We start from the raw sequence: 15,964 nt of genomic DNA, 5'->3' as shown, positions 1-15,964 counted from the left end.
CGAAACGGCAGGCCAGGCTATAGGCGGAGAGCGGCGGAAGGCGGGATCCAGAGGGTACCGCCCCATCGGACTGAGGTTCCAGACAGTGGCGGAGCGTGCCTCACCTAGACAGCCCCACCCAGCTCGCGAAAGTAGTGTAGGGTTTGCTGACCCGCGCTCGGCACTTCGAGAGCCTCTGAGTCCCTAAAAATGATTTAATACTCCCTCACACCAAGCCTCCATCCCTGCCAAGGTGTCTGCGCGCCTCCACTCCGTCCCTACCCTAGCCAATGGACCCGCTAAGACTCGTCAAAACTACAGCTCCCAGAGTGCATCGCGCAGAGATAGTCACTCTGCAAATCAGGTGGCCCGGATCAGCTGACTTCAGGCCCGCTCTCACACAAAGTCTAGTTCTCCAGGGGAAACCGGTACAGCACCTACCAGCTCCTACGGATTGTGGTCAGTCCCCAGACCCTTGAGGATCTCAGGTGAGAGCTGGTGCGGCCCCGACAGCCTCCGCCCTGTTCCCCAGGTGGACTCCCCTGAGGCCCACAGACTGGTGCAGCAGGCCTGTTGGGCAGCCTGCCACAAATCCAGCCTTCCTCAGCCCTGCCATCCCCCTGCCAGCAGTCACGGCTTTAGAAACGATATTCTTCAGCTTCGAGACCTCGGTGGCGGGAGCGGAGGTAGGGTTCACCAGGCTGCCGAGGCGGTGTGGATGACTACCCCAGTGCAGTCCGAGTCCAGTCCTCGCTTTCTGCTTCGTTGCCTCCTGAATCTGAGTCTCAGAGTTTACAGATTGCTCTGGAGAGAGGGTACTTAGGACCGTTCTGGAAACTCCCTTGGCGTGCTGAGCTCTGGGCTGGGCTCCGGGGCAGTGGGCAGGTCCACACCCCTGCTGCCTCCCAGAGTTTTCAGGATGAAGAAAGAAAGGAGGACTTGGCTTGCCTTTTTCAACAGTGTTGACGAAAATGTCAACCTTAAGACTTTTTATTATTATTATTATTATTATTATTATTCAGTGAAAAGAGAGAAGGCAGAAACAGATCTTCTCATTGGCCCCCACCGGGATCCACTAGGGGGCGATGCTCTGCCCTTCTGGACACTATTCCATTGCTCAGCAACGGAACTCTTCCCAGCGCCTGAGGCGGAGGCCATGGAGCTATCCTTAGCTTGGGCCAACTCGCTCCAACCGAGCCATGGCTGCCAGAAGGGGAGAGAGAGAGAGAGAGAGAGAGAGAGAGAGAGAGAGAGAAGCGAGAGGGTGATGGGTGGAGAAGCAGATGGGCGTTTCTGTGTACCTTGACTGGGAATTGAACCTGGGACATCCACATGCTTGGTGGATGGTCTACCACTGAGCCAACCTGCCAGGGCCAACCCTAAGACTCTTATCCTAAGAGAGAGAGAGGGAATTAAATTAATTTCCTTAAGGTTTATAGGTTCACAAAATTAAATATCTGACCACAGTTCTAATAACTTTGGGGGAAAAAAACTCTCAGCCAACAAAACTGCATTCTTTCTGTTAACTCGGTTGCAAGAAGCAGTTGAAGATGGAAAAATTCAGCATTTGCCCACTTCCTCAGAGTGAGATCTTATAAACCTACTTAGTTTCTCTGAGCCCATTCCCCCACATAGCAGAGAAAGAAAAGTCCTTCCTGGAGACCTGTTCTCCAAGCTTGTGATGCAGAGCCCATGAGGTCACAGGTGTGAAGTGAAAGTCCTTTATGAACTGTTCATGCCCTGGTTCCAGGGAGCATATTGTCCACTTGCTGTTGAGCTGATCCAACTTTAACCTGAACTTCTCTTGCTGTTTTTCTTCCTAGTTCTTTGAAATTGAGGAACATGATAAGGAGTTGGCTAATTATTTTTATCCTTTTCTCCCTGAAGCTCATAGAGAAATGTGGTAAGTTTAGAAATGGGTTATCAACTTTGTACAGAGGGAAATAGTGTTATAAAGTAAGCAGCCTGACTTGTTTGTGGCCAAGGATTTAGGACTCTCTAGACTTGGTGTACTTGCCTGGTCCTTGGTCAAGCACCCACTAGGTGGTGTCCAGGAGTTTTACAAGGAGCCAGATGGTTCCAATAAATAACGTTGGCCTTCTGCCCTGGGGTCTCTATTACCTTGTTTGTATCACCAAAATCAAACTGTGGAGCTCCAACAATCCAGGATAGTATCTGTAAAGAAAGGATTGTGGCCTGACCAGGTGGTGGCACAGTGGATAGAGTGTCAGACTGGTGCGCAAAGGACCCAGGTTTCGAAACCCCGAGGTCACCGGCTTGAGCACAGGCTCACTGGCTTGAGCCCAAAGGTTGCTGGCTTGCAGCCCAAGGTCGCTGGCTTGAGCAAGGGGTCACTTGCTCTGCTGTAGCCCCCAGGTCAAGGCATGTATGAGAGAGAGCAAGCAATGAACAAGCAATCAACGAACAACTAAGATGCCTCAACAAAGAATTGATTCTTCTCTCTCCCTTCCTGTCTGTCTGTCCCTATCTGACTCTGTCTCTGTCAAAAAGAAAAAAGAAAAGAAAGAAAGACTTGTGTTCTTTGAGAGTTCACAACCTCCTCTTTTATTTTTTATTTTATTATTAATTTTAATGGGTTGACATAGATCAATCAGGGTACATAGGTTCAGAGAAAACATCTCCAGGTTATTTTGACATTTGATTATGTTGCATACCTATCACCCAAAGTCAAATTGTCCTCCGTCACCTTCTATCTGGTTTTCTTGGTGCCCCTCCCCTTCCCCTACTCCCTCCCTCTCCTTCCTCCCCCCTCACCCCCATAACCACCACACTCTGTCCATGTCCCTGAGTCTCACTTTTATGTCCCACCTATGTATGGAATCATATAGATCTTAGTTTTTTCTGATTTACTGTACTTATTTCACTCAGTATAATGTTATCAAGGTCCATCCATGTTGTTGTAAATGATCCGATGTCATCATTTCTTATGGCTGAGTAGTATTCCATAGTATATATGTACCACATCTTTATCCAATCATCTATTGAAGGGCTTTTTGGTTGTTTCCATGTCTTGGCCACTGTGAACAATGCTGCAATGGACATGGGGCATGTGTCTTTACATACCAGTGTTTTTGAGTTTGGGGGGTATATACCCAGTAGAGGGATTGCTGGGTCATATGGTAGATCAATTTTTAATTTTTTGAGGAACCACCATACTTTCTTCAATAAAGGTTGTACTACTTTACATTCCCACCAACAGTGAATGAGGGTTCCTTTTTCTCCACAGCCTCTCCAACACTTGTTATTACCTGTCTTGTTGATAATAGCTAATCTGACAGGTGTGAGGTGGCATCTCATTGTAGTTTTGATTTGCATTTCTCTTAATAGCTAGTGAAGATGAGCATCTTTTCATATATCTGTTGGCCATTTGTATTTCTTCCTGGGAGAAGTGTCTGTTCATGTTCTCTTCCCATTTTTTTATTGGATTGTTTGTGTGCTTCTTGTTGAGTTTTATGAGTTCTTTATATATTTTGGATATTAGGCCCTTATCTGAGCTGTTGTTTGAAAATATCATCTCCCATTTAGTTGGCTGTCTGTTTGTTTTGTTGTCAGTTTCTCTTCACAGCCTCCTCTTTTAAAATGTAAAGATGGTGGAAGAGCAAAGGCCATGGGGATCTCCCACTCACCCTGACCACAATCCTAGCAGAGCCCTGGGGACCATTAGCGAATGCCTGGCTTCACTTTCAGCATCCCTGGCCTGGGGACCATCTTATCATAGTATTGCTTACCTGGTGTGGTCCTTAGCTCTAGATAGAAAGTAACAGCAGGGACCTACCCCAACTGTGCAAGCCCAGAACAAAGCCACACATTATTTATGAGAGAGTAAGTATGAAAAAGAAGAGGTGGAGAGTGTCAAAGCTGCCTTCAAGCCCTGAGGCTACAGGTAAGGGAGGGACCATCCTACTCTGCTCTGAGCAGCTTGGCCTCTACAAGGGCCAAGGTGGCGACATGACACTCAGAGAGACCCTGGTGGGAGAAGCTTGGAGACTTGCAGATGCAGGGGACAGATAGGGTCTGAGAGGTCCCAGGTAGCAAAGCCAGGCCCGGGAGTGCAAGTTCCAGACTGGCCCATCCCCTTGGAGGAGATGGGGTTACACTCCCTCAGGGTGTCCAGGCAGAAGAAGAGAAACTGCCAGATAGGAGTATTAAGAAGGGGGACCAGATAGTGGAGAAATAAGTGCCCTTCCAAACTGAGCACCTAGAATCTCAGTTCTTCATCTTCTGGCTTTCATGGGTCTGCGGAGAGGGAGACCTGGGCCCTTCCTGCAGCCGCTTCCCCCACGAGGACCATCTTCATCAGGCTGAGTGTTCATTTTCTCCTAGTGGGCCCCCTTCCAGTTCCAGTTTAGATCTGTGGTCATACTTTATGCTGTGCATAATCCTGAAGGCCTTGAGGTCAGGGAGGTGAGGAGGACAGGTGCCTGGAACTTTGAGCACACCTGAGGGTAGGGGTGGGGGCTGCCCTAAGAACACAGGAAGAGGTCAGAGAGGCTGACTCAATCATGTTCTGTGGCCAAGTTGCTCTGGGGTACTTGGCCTCCTAAACCTGCTTCTTCTCTCACCCCAGAGATCTAGTTAGCTACCTTATCCTCAGTTAATGCCCAATGCCAAGGAGAAATTCTTGCGAATGAACAGTGTGTCTTGTTCATCAGTTTCCCCCAGCCCCCCGCAGAGTCAGCCTCAGGAAGGGAGTCAGTGCATGGGGGAGCCGGGTTCAGGTTCGTATGGGGCTCAAAGGGTTTCTTGATAAACAGATTCGCTGAGGCCCATGTGTCTCAGTACAAGAAGGTGCTGGACCAGCTCTGCAGGGCCATTTAAGCTCCACAAACAGAGGAGACTCCTGTGATTGCCATCTGAAGAGGTGGTTCAAGTCCATGTTTTCCAATCCCAGATCATGGCTTGAATTCCTTGTGACAGTTTGGGGCTCTGTGATTCTAAAACTATCTGTGGATAACTCGGTCGCATCCTGTCAGAGCCTGTTGTGTTGGGGAGGAGGAAGCCACAGCATCTCCTGCTCAAGCCTGCGCCTCCCTCTGTCTCTGGCAGCAGGAGGTGAAAGAGCATAATGAGGGCTTCCTTTTCTATCCCATCACTCAGGCTATCAGAACCTCTGTGTCTTCACCTAGAGGATAGGGGTTATCATGAGTCATAGTTTGTGAGTTCAGATGGCAGGAGCCATTGTCCCAGTCTCTCCTTGTGTGTCTGAGTTCTCTGACCTGTTGACAAATGCCATGATTTGGGTCCTTCCAGAGTCGACGGCCGACTTTGCTGTTCCTCCCACTGTGAAGTTGGAAAACGGAAGTTCAGCCAATGTCAGCATCAGCCTTCAGTAAGTTCCCAGGCGCATGCTCTCCTCAGCCCAGCTTATTTACCCCACAGTGGGCTTAGTCCGTTCATATTCCAGGTGCGATGCTCTTGCCTCTTCACTTCAAGAGAAGCCAGAGGAAAAAAGACCCTAGCCCTGGGTTTCAGACCAAGGTCCCAAAGTCTCTCTTTCCCAAAGATTCTGCTGAATCTTTGTTTCTGGTGGGAAGAACAGGAAGGGGCTTCTCCCCAGAGTCATGAGCCTTTTCCCCAGCTGAGAAGAGTCCTCAAGTGACCAGCAGTTGATGCCAGCCTTTGAAGTGGTCCTTTCCAAGATCCTCACTATTTGAGGAGAGCACTGATGGTCAGGGGTCAGGAGCTGAGCACGTCTTAGGTCACTTCCAAAAGCAGAAGTGACTCCATCTGATGGATCCTGTTAGTGTGACTCTCACACTTAGCCTTGTCTGAGAGCCTTTCTTGCTGACCTCTGCTGGTTCAGACATGAAGATGCCCACCTAGTCCAGACCATGCCGGAGCCTCCCTCTTTTGTATCCTTCACTGCTTTGCCCTACCGTTGCCTCCCAGTCACGAGGATTCCTGAAGATAAAGGTCTGGAGTCCTGTCCTTTTCTCTCTCTCCTTGTCCCTTTTCCTTACCTCTCCTGGGAAGTCTGTCCTTAAACCAAAGCTTTGGTACCAAGACTCCCCAACAGACCTGCATTCTACTTCTAGCCCCTGCCACCTCTGCCCGTTGACACCTTGTAAATCTGACATGTCTTCCCCTCTCCACAACTCTCCCCTCTCCAGAGTCCTTGAGTGGCTTTCCACTGCCTTCCAAATTAACTCAAGGTCTCTATGTCCAGTCTGAGACCCCCACGGACTGCTCCCACTCAGATGGATTTCTGGGGATACACTGCTCCCTGCTCAGACCTGAGTCTTCTCAGAGGCCTTTCCCACCAGAGTAGATGTCATGGTCCTATCGGCCGCTGGACACCTGTTTGGCATTTATAGCCAGTTTCACACCTTCTCATGTTCTCACTCAGCCCCAATGGGACATCTTATCTCCTGATAAAGATAGAAAACTCCTAAGGAGCAGGGAGCCCACCTCTCTACCCCTCAGGTTGAACACACAGCACTTCCTCACCCTAGCTGCTTGAGAAATGACAGTCCTTGGGTGAAATCCAGAAGGTTGTTTGAGATCTTACATTGTCCAACTTCTCAGTAGTAATCAGACTCTTATCCTCCACAGGCATCCATTAAACGCAACCTTGGTGATCACTTTTGAAATCACATTTCGTTCAAAAAATATTACTATCCTTGAGCTCCCCGATGAAGTAAGTAATGAACCTTAATTGATGGGTAGAGAACTTCTGGATAACAAAACATACTTTAATTAAGTACTTCTGAAAATAGGCTTCCTTGTTTTTATACCAGGGACTGCCGCTTTCCAATCATTCTAGAAATCTCTGATTTTGGCTTTGTTGGTGTCTGAGGATGGGCATTTTATGCCATGTATATGGAGTTAGGAAAGTGATGGTAAGAAATCTGAGGCAGCCTCACCAGGCGGTAGCGCAGTGGGTAGAGCGGAGGACTGGGAGGTGGAGGGCCCACGTTTGAGACCCCGAGGTCGCCAGCTTGAGCGCAGGCTCATCTGGTTTGAGCAAGGCTCACCAGCTTGAGCCCAAGGTCCCTGGCTTGAGCAAGGGGTCACTCAGTCTGCTGTAGCCCCCTGGTCAAGGCACATATGAGAAAGCAATCAATGAACAACTAAGGAGACTAAGGAGCCGCAACAAAGAATTGATGCTTCTCATCTCTCTCCCTTCCTGCCTGTCTGTCCCTATCTGTCTCTCTCTCTATCTCTGTCACCAAAAAAAAAAAAAAAAAAAAACCAGACAAGATGAATGCAAGGATGAAATTGATAACTATAAGGCATATCATGAGGCCCTGAGTACTTATAGAAGTGGGCCACAAATTGGCTTTAAGGCTTCTAGCAAGCAAACTGTATTGAAGCATGATCAGATGAACGGTGTTTACCTGAAAGGACCTTGTGTGAGAAGAGAGTCTCATCTCATCCTATGATGAAAATCACACACCACTAGACACAACTTCTGCCCCAGCGTAGAAGGCCTGCTACAGGCTAAGAAAAACCATTGGTTCTAACAGGACATTCTAGCACTCAGCTCTCTGAAGTCTAGCTTGATCCACAGATCTCATAGCTAGTGAGGAAAGGAAAGTTATCCCACCTTCCACAGAGATAAGTCAGGGGTGGGCCTGAGAGCAAAACCGTGTTCTGCTCAGAAAGTCTAACACAGGCGTAGGGGAGGTTCCAGCTGGCTGGGTTGCTCCAATGTTTCTCACTTTTGTTAATAAGTTCCTGGAAGGCAAGGATCCTATGATCTCTCTCTACGTTTCCTAGTGCATAGATTGGAGCTGGACATTCAGCAAGAACCCGATAAATACCTGGCCTTGGATCAAATTCAATTTTCCTAATAGGTTGTGGTGCCTCCCAGAGTGACAGAGTCCTCTTTTCAAGTGACATCACAAAATGTGGGACAGATTACTGTTTTTCTGCACAGAAATCATTCCAGCCAAACCGGGTAAGCTGTAACTTAAAGGATGAGAAGGGAGGCAGTGCTGAGCATGTGGGAGTTTCATTCAGGAGCCCAGCCTCAGCTCATTCTGGTCCCCAATTCTTTCTAGTCCGAGGATACGCTTCTTGGTGATCCACAGCAATGTCATTAGCATCATAAACCAGGTGATTGGCTGGATCTACTTTGCAGCCTGGTCCATCTCCTTCTACCCTCAGGTGATCATGAACTGGAGGCGGAAAAGGTAATCTGCTGAGCTTATGTGCAGGTTCATTTAATGCTGGTAAGACTGGGGCATTCCAGCAAGGCTGTAGGTAGCATGAGCTTGGCCTGTCCCCTCTGCTGTTCTCTCTTCCTGACCTTTCTAGAAAGTTGTTGATGTGAAAACTCTTAAGAGCCTGCAGTAGCACTTGTACTGCTGGGCAGTTAGTCTCTTGCCCAATTCAGCTACTCCTTGTGAAATCAACAAAATGTGGCATCTCAATAAAGTGGAGAATGGGCGGGGTGGGGGCGAAGTCTGCCCAAATATGCTCTTGTATAGGTCTGTCCAGCCCTGGGGGAATTAGTGCCAAGTCATACTACAGAGCTGGAACTAGATCCTGGGAGATTAAGCCTTCCCACCTTGATTTTTTTTTTTTTTTACAGAGACAGAGAGAGAGGGGGATAGATAGGGACAGACAGACTGGAACAGAGAGAGATGAGAAGCATCAATCATCAGTTTTTCCTTGCAACACCTCAGTTGTTCATTGATTGCTTTCTCATATGTGCCTTGACGGTGGGGCTACAGCAGACCAAGTAACCTCTTGTTCGAGCCAGCGACCTTGGGTCCAAGCTGGTGAGCTTTTGCTAGAACCAGATGAGCCTGCACTCAAGCTCCGCATCCCAGTCCGATGCTCTATCCACTGCGCCACCACCCGGTCAGGCTTCCCACCTTGATTTTAAAAACAAAGTGGGAGGCAAGGCCAAGATATGGGTGTTGGAAGACTCTGAACTCACCTCCTACTACAGACATACCAAACGTACACCTACATATAGAGCAGTTCCTGCTCAAGAAAACTCCTATTGAACAGCTTCTGCGCAACAAAGGACAGAGGCACCACATGGAGAAGGGTGGGAGAGATGGAGACATGACAACAAAGGAAATCTCTCCCCCAACTCAGAGACCTGCAGCAGGGAAGGATATTACTGAGGGGCCTGTGAGGGGACTCGCCCTTCCTCCGGCACAGAAAAAAAAATAAAACAAAACAAAACAAAAAAACAGTGGTTTAAAGATACCTAGACTATACCTGAAGGAAATCTATTTACATAGTGTTTTTGTAAACTAATAACAATGTTTCAGAAAGAGAAATTAAGAAAACAATCCCATTTACAATTGTATCAAAATGTTAAAATACCTAGGAACAATTGAAAGGAGGTGAAAGATCTATATTCTAAAAACTGTAAGACATTGATGAAAGAAATTGATGAAGATACAAATAATGGAAATATATACCATGCTCATGGATAAGAATTAATATTGTTTGTTTATTTATTTATTTATTTATTTATTTTTTTGTATTTTTCTGAAGCTGGAAACGGGGAAATATAGTCAGACAGACTCCTGCAAGCGCCCTACTGGGATCCACCCGGCACGCCCACCAGGGGGCGACGCTCTGCCCCTCTGGGGCGTCGCTCTGTCGCGACCAGAGCCACTCTAGCACCTGGGGCAGAGGCCAAGGAGCCATCCCCAGCGCCCGGGCCATCTTTGCTCCAATGGAGCCTTAGCTGCGGGAGGGGAAGAGAGAGACAGAGAGGAAGGAGAGGGGGAGGGGTGGAGAAGCAGATGGGCGCTTCTCCTATGTGCCCTGGCCGTCAATCGAACCCAGGACTTCTGCACGCCAGGCCGACGCTCTACCACTGAGCCAACCAGCCAGGGCCAAGAATTAATATTGTTTAAATGTTCATTCTTACCCAAAGCAATCTGCAGATTCAGTGCAATCCTCACCAAATTACCAATGGCATTCTTCAGAACTAGAACAAAGAATTCTTAAATTAGTATAAGACCACAAAGATCCCAAATATCCAAAGCAGTCTTGTGAAAAAAGAGGTATCATATTCCCTGAATCAGATATACTACAAGGCTATATACAATAAGTCATGAAAGTGTGATGTATTACATAGTGAATATAGTCAATAATATTGCAATAAGTTTGTATAGTAACAGATGGTAACAAGACTTATCATGGGGATTGTTTCATAACGTATATAAATACCAAATCACTATGATGTACTGTACTCCTAAAACAAATAAAATAGTGATGTCAATTACACAGCAATGGAAGAAATGAAGGAAGGAAGGACAAGGTGGGCCTGGGATTGGGTCTTCATGCAGCAAGGACACAAGCTTTCCTGCAGTCACCCTAGCCACGTGGGCCTCTTGGGGGTGCTGCTAGGCTGGGAGCCAGGGAGGGAAGTGCTCCTTTCTGCTGGAGGCCTCCAAACTTCCCTCAGGGGCCAGGACTTCAGGCAGGAGGGAACTGGTTCCCAAGAGGGTAGGATTGGGTGGCACTGATTGTGGCATGAAGGGGGACCTGAGGACAGTGCTCTGCTTGGGGGAGCCAGGCCTTCCTTCCTGTGTACTGGGAGCTCTGTCCGCCTCCCCTGCCTTCACTGGCCGAGTCTCACCTCCTGCCCTGTCTTGTGTCTCCATCTCCCCGCCCCACAGTGTTGTTGGTCTGAGCTTTGACTTCATTACCCTGAACCTGATGGGCTTCATGGCCTACAGCGTGTTCAATATCGGCCTCTTCTGGGTCCCATACATCCAGGTATGGCTCTGCCCGCCCACCACAGCCTGGCCCAAGCTGTTCAGTGGCCTGGCTCTCCCTCATTCCTCAGCTTCTCCCCACCCTTAACAGGAGCAGTTTTTCCTCAAATACCCAAATGGAGTGAACCCTGTGGAGAGTAATGATGTCTTCTTCAGCCTGCACGCCGTTGCCCTCACCCTGGTGGTCCTGGTGCAATGCTTCCTCTATGAGGTGAGAGATGAAATTAGCACCTGCGCCTGTGGCTGCCAGGCCAGCACCCACCACCACCCCCTGCCACCCACACCTGCTGTTTTACTACAGAAGACACAGAAACCCTCAGGAAGGGCTTGTGTTTGTTCACTCAGCAGCTGCTTATTGGAGCCAAGATAACAGGCTAGGCACAGGGACCACCACCCTATGAACCCAAGTTCTCCCCTACCCCCCTCAGGTCTGGGGTGAAGGACACAGAGGCAGTGATGACCCAGCAGGCTGAGGGGGGAGGAGGAGAGAGCAAAGGCAGCTCTTGGGAGGCCTGGCCCAGGCAGTGAGGAGGAGGAGGAGGGCATCAGGAACGTGTTTAGTCATGGTCCATGGGGACTAGGGCCAGGGTGGCGCACCCGTACAGAACAGAACTGTGAAGCCCAAGGGGCAATGGGAGTAACCATGAGCAGAGGGCGGTAGCGGGTTCCAGGTGCCAGTTGGGGGAGTAGGCTCATGAGGGTCCCAAGAGGTCCTGAGGGGTCTGGACGCAGCTGTGTTGCCGGAGGGTTGTCGGGTGCTTCAGCTGGAAGGGGCGTGGCTAGGCCTGTTTCAGGGGTTGCTGACGCACACGTTTTCTTTCACTTCCCTGTGGCTGCACCACTTCCTCAGGGAGCTCCCTTCACACAGGCAAAGCAGCCAGGGAATGCTTGGGCTCCACCTTCATGAACCTTTTAGGTGTTCTTACTCTTTGCTTTGAAGCTTGGATGAAGGAGGCCTTCTTTGGGGGAAGGTAGGGGTAGGGGACAAACTCTAGATTCCTCTGGACCATGGGACAAGCCTGGGCTGGAGGTCTTGGGTTCCGTCCCCAATACCCTTCACCCTTGGTGGGCTCTAAGAGACATCCAGTTCTGCATTGTGGAATCAAAAAGCAAATGGGCTATGGAAAGTCCAGGGACCAAACCTGAGACCCCAGTAGCGACAAGGGCACTGTTGGGGTCTCTGTGCCCTCACCCACACCGCACTTCCCCTCCCCTCCCCCATCCTCAGCGAGGTGACCAGCGTGTGTCCTGGCCTACCATCGGCTTCCTGGTGCTCTCGGGGCTCTTCGCACTTGTCATCATGGTTATGGCCGCCGCTGGGGTAACCACATGGCTGCAGTTTCTCTTCTGCTTCTCCTACATCAAGCTCGCGGTGACCCTGGTCAAGTATTTTCCACAGGTACCTCCAGGGACTGCCTTTTCATGTGGTCATTAGGGTGAGGCGGGTGAGATAGACCTTGGGTCCTACTCCTGGTTGGGGCGAGGAGACGGATGGAAGGCTACAGTGGAGGTGTGACCTGGCAGCAGGCCAGGGTGAAAACTGGCTGTCATGCTGCCCGCTCTTCCCTGGAGCCAGAAGTCACACAAAGAATTTAGTGGGGACTTCTCCAAGCTCGCACTCAGCTCTGAGAGTCAGGGGTCACTGTGCAGGTCACTCCTGTCTCCTCATCCCAGCTTTCCTAATGACTTCGGTTCTGCCCCCCATCACCACGACTGACATCCCTGACGAGCAGCTGCATTTACTGGGGAAAGACTAGGTGGGAGGAGAGCGCCACCACTATGACCTCCACCTCCTGTCCAGAGATGTTTTTCTTGGAGGTCCCATCCAGGGTCTTCCTTGTGGGCCCTCAGCAACCTCCCTCAAGTACTCCAACAGTCCTGTTCAGATCTGGGGACACAATGGAGAAGCCCCCTTTTCAGCTCCAGGACAGGGAACCTTGTGTTCCATGGGCTCAGGAAGGAGAATGTCTTGGCCAGAATCACAGCCAGTCTCTTGGAGGGCCTGGGAACAGAGCCAGGCCCTTAAGGATAAACAAGACTTAATTCTGGGGACACAAGAGGAGGACTATTCCAGGCTAGAGCAGCCTACACAAACGTACAGGCTGAAAAGCATAGGAGGCCATGAGGAGACCTTGCTGGTGAGCAGTGTTGAGCTAAAGGAAGGTGGGGCCAGGGACGGGGGGCTTGGGAGGAAGACTATACGTGCAAGGTCTTGAGGGAAGTGGGGCCTCAGCCCCCAAATGCAGGAAACCTTGGAGGGAGGAGTCCCAGTGCAGATGTTTGAAATTATCCAAGACAGAGTGGTGGCAGCAAGTATGGAGAGGTGAGAGAGGACAGAAAGGGACCTGGCTGATGGCTGACTAGGAAAAGACCTCTACAATGGCCTAGTCAGATAAACCCAGAGAATGCTGGCAGCAGGAAGAGGGGGGTTCCGAGTGGATCCACCCACTAGACCAGGGAAGCCTGAGGCAGAGAGCCTGGAGCCCAGCTAGGTCTAAGGTGGAAGGTAAGTCTACTTTACAGATGGAGAAACCAAGGCTAGGAGAACTCGGGAAATTCCCCCAAGGTAACAAAGCACCAGTGGTGGCACTGGCATTCCAAACCAGGCCATCGGGTTCCCAGCCCGAGTTCACAAGCACAACACGAAGTCCAGGCTGTTTGGGGTGCATCTTCATTGGAGATGAGAAAAATCCGAGTGGCTGGAAAAACACAGTAGAGCTTTGCCCCAGAACAGGGAGGGGTGAGGAAGATGGAGCGGCAGCTTCCCAGCCTCCCCTGCACTGGAGTTGAGTGATACAAGGGTGGGAGGAGGGGGGTTCTGTTTGCAGTGCATATAGATGAGACCCCTGTTCTTACAGAGCCTTGTCAGAGCCCAAAGGTCACTGGGTTCCTCTGAGCAGAGGCTGGAGCACACGAGTGGGAGGAATTAGAGAGCTCTTGTTTGGAGTGGCGGCACAAGCAGCATGAGGCAGCCACCCAGCCCCCTCACTGCCCTCCAACTCTTTCCTCTGTCTTCCCAGGCGTACATGAACTTTGTCTACAAAAGCACTGAGGGCTGGAGCATTGGCAACGTGCTTCTGGACTTCACTGGGGGCTGCTTCAGCCTCCTCCAGATGTTCCTCCAGTCCTACAACAACGGTGAGTCAGTCAGCAGTGGGCTGGAGGCACGCAGCTTGGGAATCCACTCAGTCCCAGCCTCTAGATCAGTGGTCCCCAACCTTTTTTGGGCCACGGACCGGTTTAATGTCAGAAAATATTTTCACAGACCAGCCTTTAGGGTGGGATGGATAAATGTATCACGTGACCGAGACAAGCATCAAGAGTAAGTCTTAGACAGATGTAACAAAGGGATCTGGTCATTTTTTAAAAATAAAACATCATTCAGATTTAAATATAAATAAAACGGAAATAATGTAACTTATTCTTTCTCTGCGGACTGGTACCAAATGGCCCACAGACCCGTACCGGTCCGCGGCCGGGGGTTGGGGACCACTGCTCTAGATTACCTAAGGGCATTTGCAGCTGGAGTTTTTGGTTTCCTGGTCCAGTCAGGGCTCCCACCCCTACCCTCCACAGCACCACAAGCTTCCACCTTAAACCAGATTCTGTTCCCTCTGGCTGTTAATAGACCAGTGGACATTGATCTTTGGAGACCCTACCAAGTTTGGACTCGGCGTCTTCTCCATCTTCTTCGATATTGTCTTCTTCGTCCAGCACTTCTGCTTGTACAGAAGGAGACCAGGGTATGAACAGGTGAACTAACACCCAGGCCCCAGTGTAAATGGCCCAGGCCCTGTGCCCACCAGGAAGGCTGGAAACGCAGTCTGGAGTGCAGGGCTGGCTCAGTGTGCCAACAGTGGAGAAGTGTCCTCTTCTTCAGGGCCAAACGCCTTAAACATGAATGAACTGGCCTGCCTTCGCTCAGGACTCTCCAGGGCCAGGAGAACCCTTCCTCTGGGACAGACGCCTGACTGTGCTCTGAGATGAAAAGCCAGAGTGGAGTGCTGGCGGCCCCTCTCAGGTTTACTGGCCAGTCATCTGGCCCTCCTGCAACTTGATGCTGCCATCTGTATTTTCTTTAAGGCTTCAGGCAGCACCTATACGTTCTGACAGCCATGCCAAGCAAGATTCAACACCGAGCTGGGAGCCGAAGGCCTTGCCCCAAGCAACCAGTGTTTCTGGGAGCAGCTTGAAGGACTGACTTTGCAGCTGGGAGAGCCAAGGTTACTTTGGCACCACCACTGTGTTCCCAAAGACTAAGCAGCCAGATGTCATGGCCAGTGGACTGAGAGGTGCTGGTGGCAGAGACCAGGACTTTGGGGCTAGGCCTTGGGGTCCCTTCTCTGAAGGCCACATTGTCAGAACACTTACCTTCCCACCTTCCACCACTGCAGCCACAGTAAAGAAACAGTATTTTTTGGTATTGAGGTGCCCAACACTCTGGATCTGGATCACACTAATACCCCTTCTGGATATTTTGGAGGGATGTTTTGGAAGTGAATGGTTGCCTGCCTGCCTCCACTTTCCCAGTCAGCAGCCCCACGTGAGCCCCTCCAGCTTATCCTGCTTCTGGAGTGCAGGATGGACATACACCCGTCCGTGCCTTAGCGTCCTGTGGGACCTGCCAATTTGTGAGAGTAGCTCCCCCAGAAGGGAGGGCAGGCCTTCCTTCCCTCACTCCCCCCAGGCCTTTGAGATACCAATTTTTTGGCTGTTAGGAACCTCAGATAAGGACTTGAGACCACACCTCACACAATCCTCATGGGCCGTCCCTGATCCCAAACCCCCTTTCCTCCCAACCCAACCAGTTGTCCTTCCTGTGGCAGGAGCGGGAGGGTCCCAGGACCTGCCTTGTACATGCCTTGAGTTTCTCAATTCACTCCAACTTTTTACAAGATCAGTTTGAGGGACCTATGTCTTGAATTAAAACCTGTTTCCTTTTGTGCACCTGAGCATTTGCCAGAGGTAGGTGTGTTGGTTTCAGAACCAAGTCCTTGGGGCTAAGGCAGACACCTTACTCACTTCGTGTAAAACTCAGGGTTGTGAAGTTCACGGATCCCAAGGTGACTGCCTGCCAACCCAGCACTTGAGATGAACCCTCAGAGGTAGTGCCAAGATGCCTGCCTGCTCAGGGCCAGGTAGGTCACACAGGTACCGCATCTCTGCGTTGCCAAGGGCACACTGCTCACGCCAGGGTTGTGAGCAGGGTTGTAGATGAGGTCACTAAGGGCATATGCCACCACTGGGAGTGTAGGATGTCTTAATTTTCC

At 50.3% G+C, this 15,964-nt stretch overlaps 1 protein-coding gene across 2 annotated transcripts; it reads left to right on the top strand.

The window, feature by feature from the left end:
* Positions 1 to 40: 40 nt before the first annotated feature.
* CTNS (cystinosin, lysosomal cystine transporter) lies at positions 41 to 15,646 on the top strand. 2 transcript variants are annotated; one of them, XM_066363449.1, is made up of 12 exons: positions 41 to 665; positions 1,803 to 1,882; positions 5,251 to 5,329; positions 6,553 to 6,637; positions 7,797 to 7,900; positions 8,004 to 8,135; positions 10,596 to 10,695; positions 10,786 to 10,905; positions 11,923 to 12,093; positions 13,715 to 13,832; positions 14,323 to 14,437; positions 14,778 to 15,646. In XM_066363449.1, the coding sequence occupies exons 2-12, from the start codon at positions 1,822 to 1,824 to the stop codon at positions 14,893 to 14,895; spliced, it is 1,203 nt and encodes a 400-aa protein (XP_066219546.1). In that variant the 5' UTR covers positions 41 to 665; positions 1,803 to 1,821; the 3' UTR covers positions 14,896 to 15,646. The 2 variants fall into 2 exon arrangements, with proteins under 2 accessions (XP_066219546.1, XP_066219545.1); XM_066363448.1 differs by lacking the exon at positions 14,778 to 15,646 and having other exon boundaries at positions 48 to 467; positions 14,323 to 14,755.
* The last annotated feature ends 318 nt before the right edge of the window (positions 15,647 to 15,964 follow it).

Source organism: Saccopteryx leptura, chromosome 2 (assembly GCF_036850995.1).
Source record: "Saccopteryx leptura isolate mSacLep1 chromosome 2, mSacLep1_pri_phased_curated, whole genome shotgun sequence".
Classification (NCBI taxonomy): domain Eukaryota; kingdom Metazoa; phylum Chordata; class Mammalia; order Chiroptera; family Emballonuridae; genus Saccopteryx; species Saccopteryx leptura.
The sequence above is the reverse complement of the archived record's forward strand: the minus strand, read 5'-3'. Positions and strand labels throughout refer to the sequence as shown.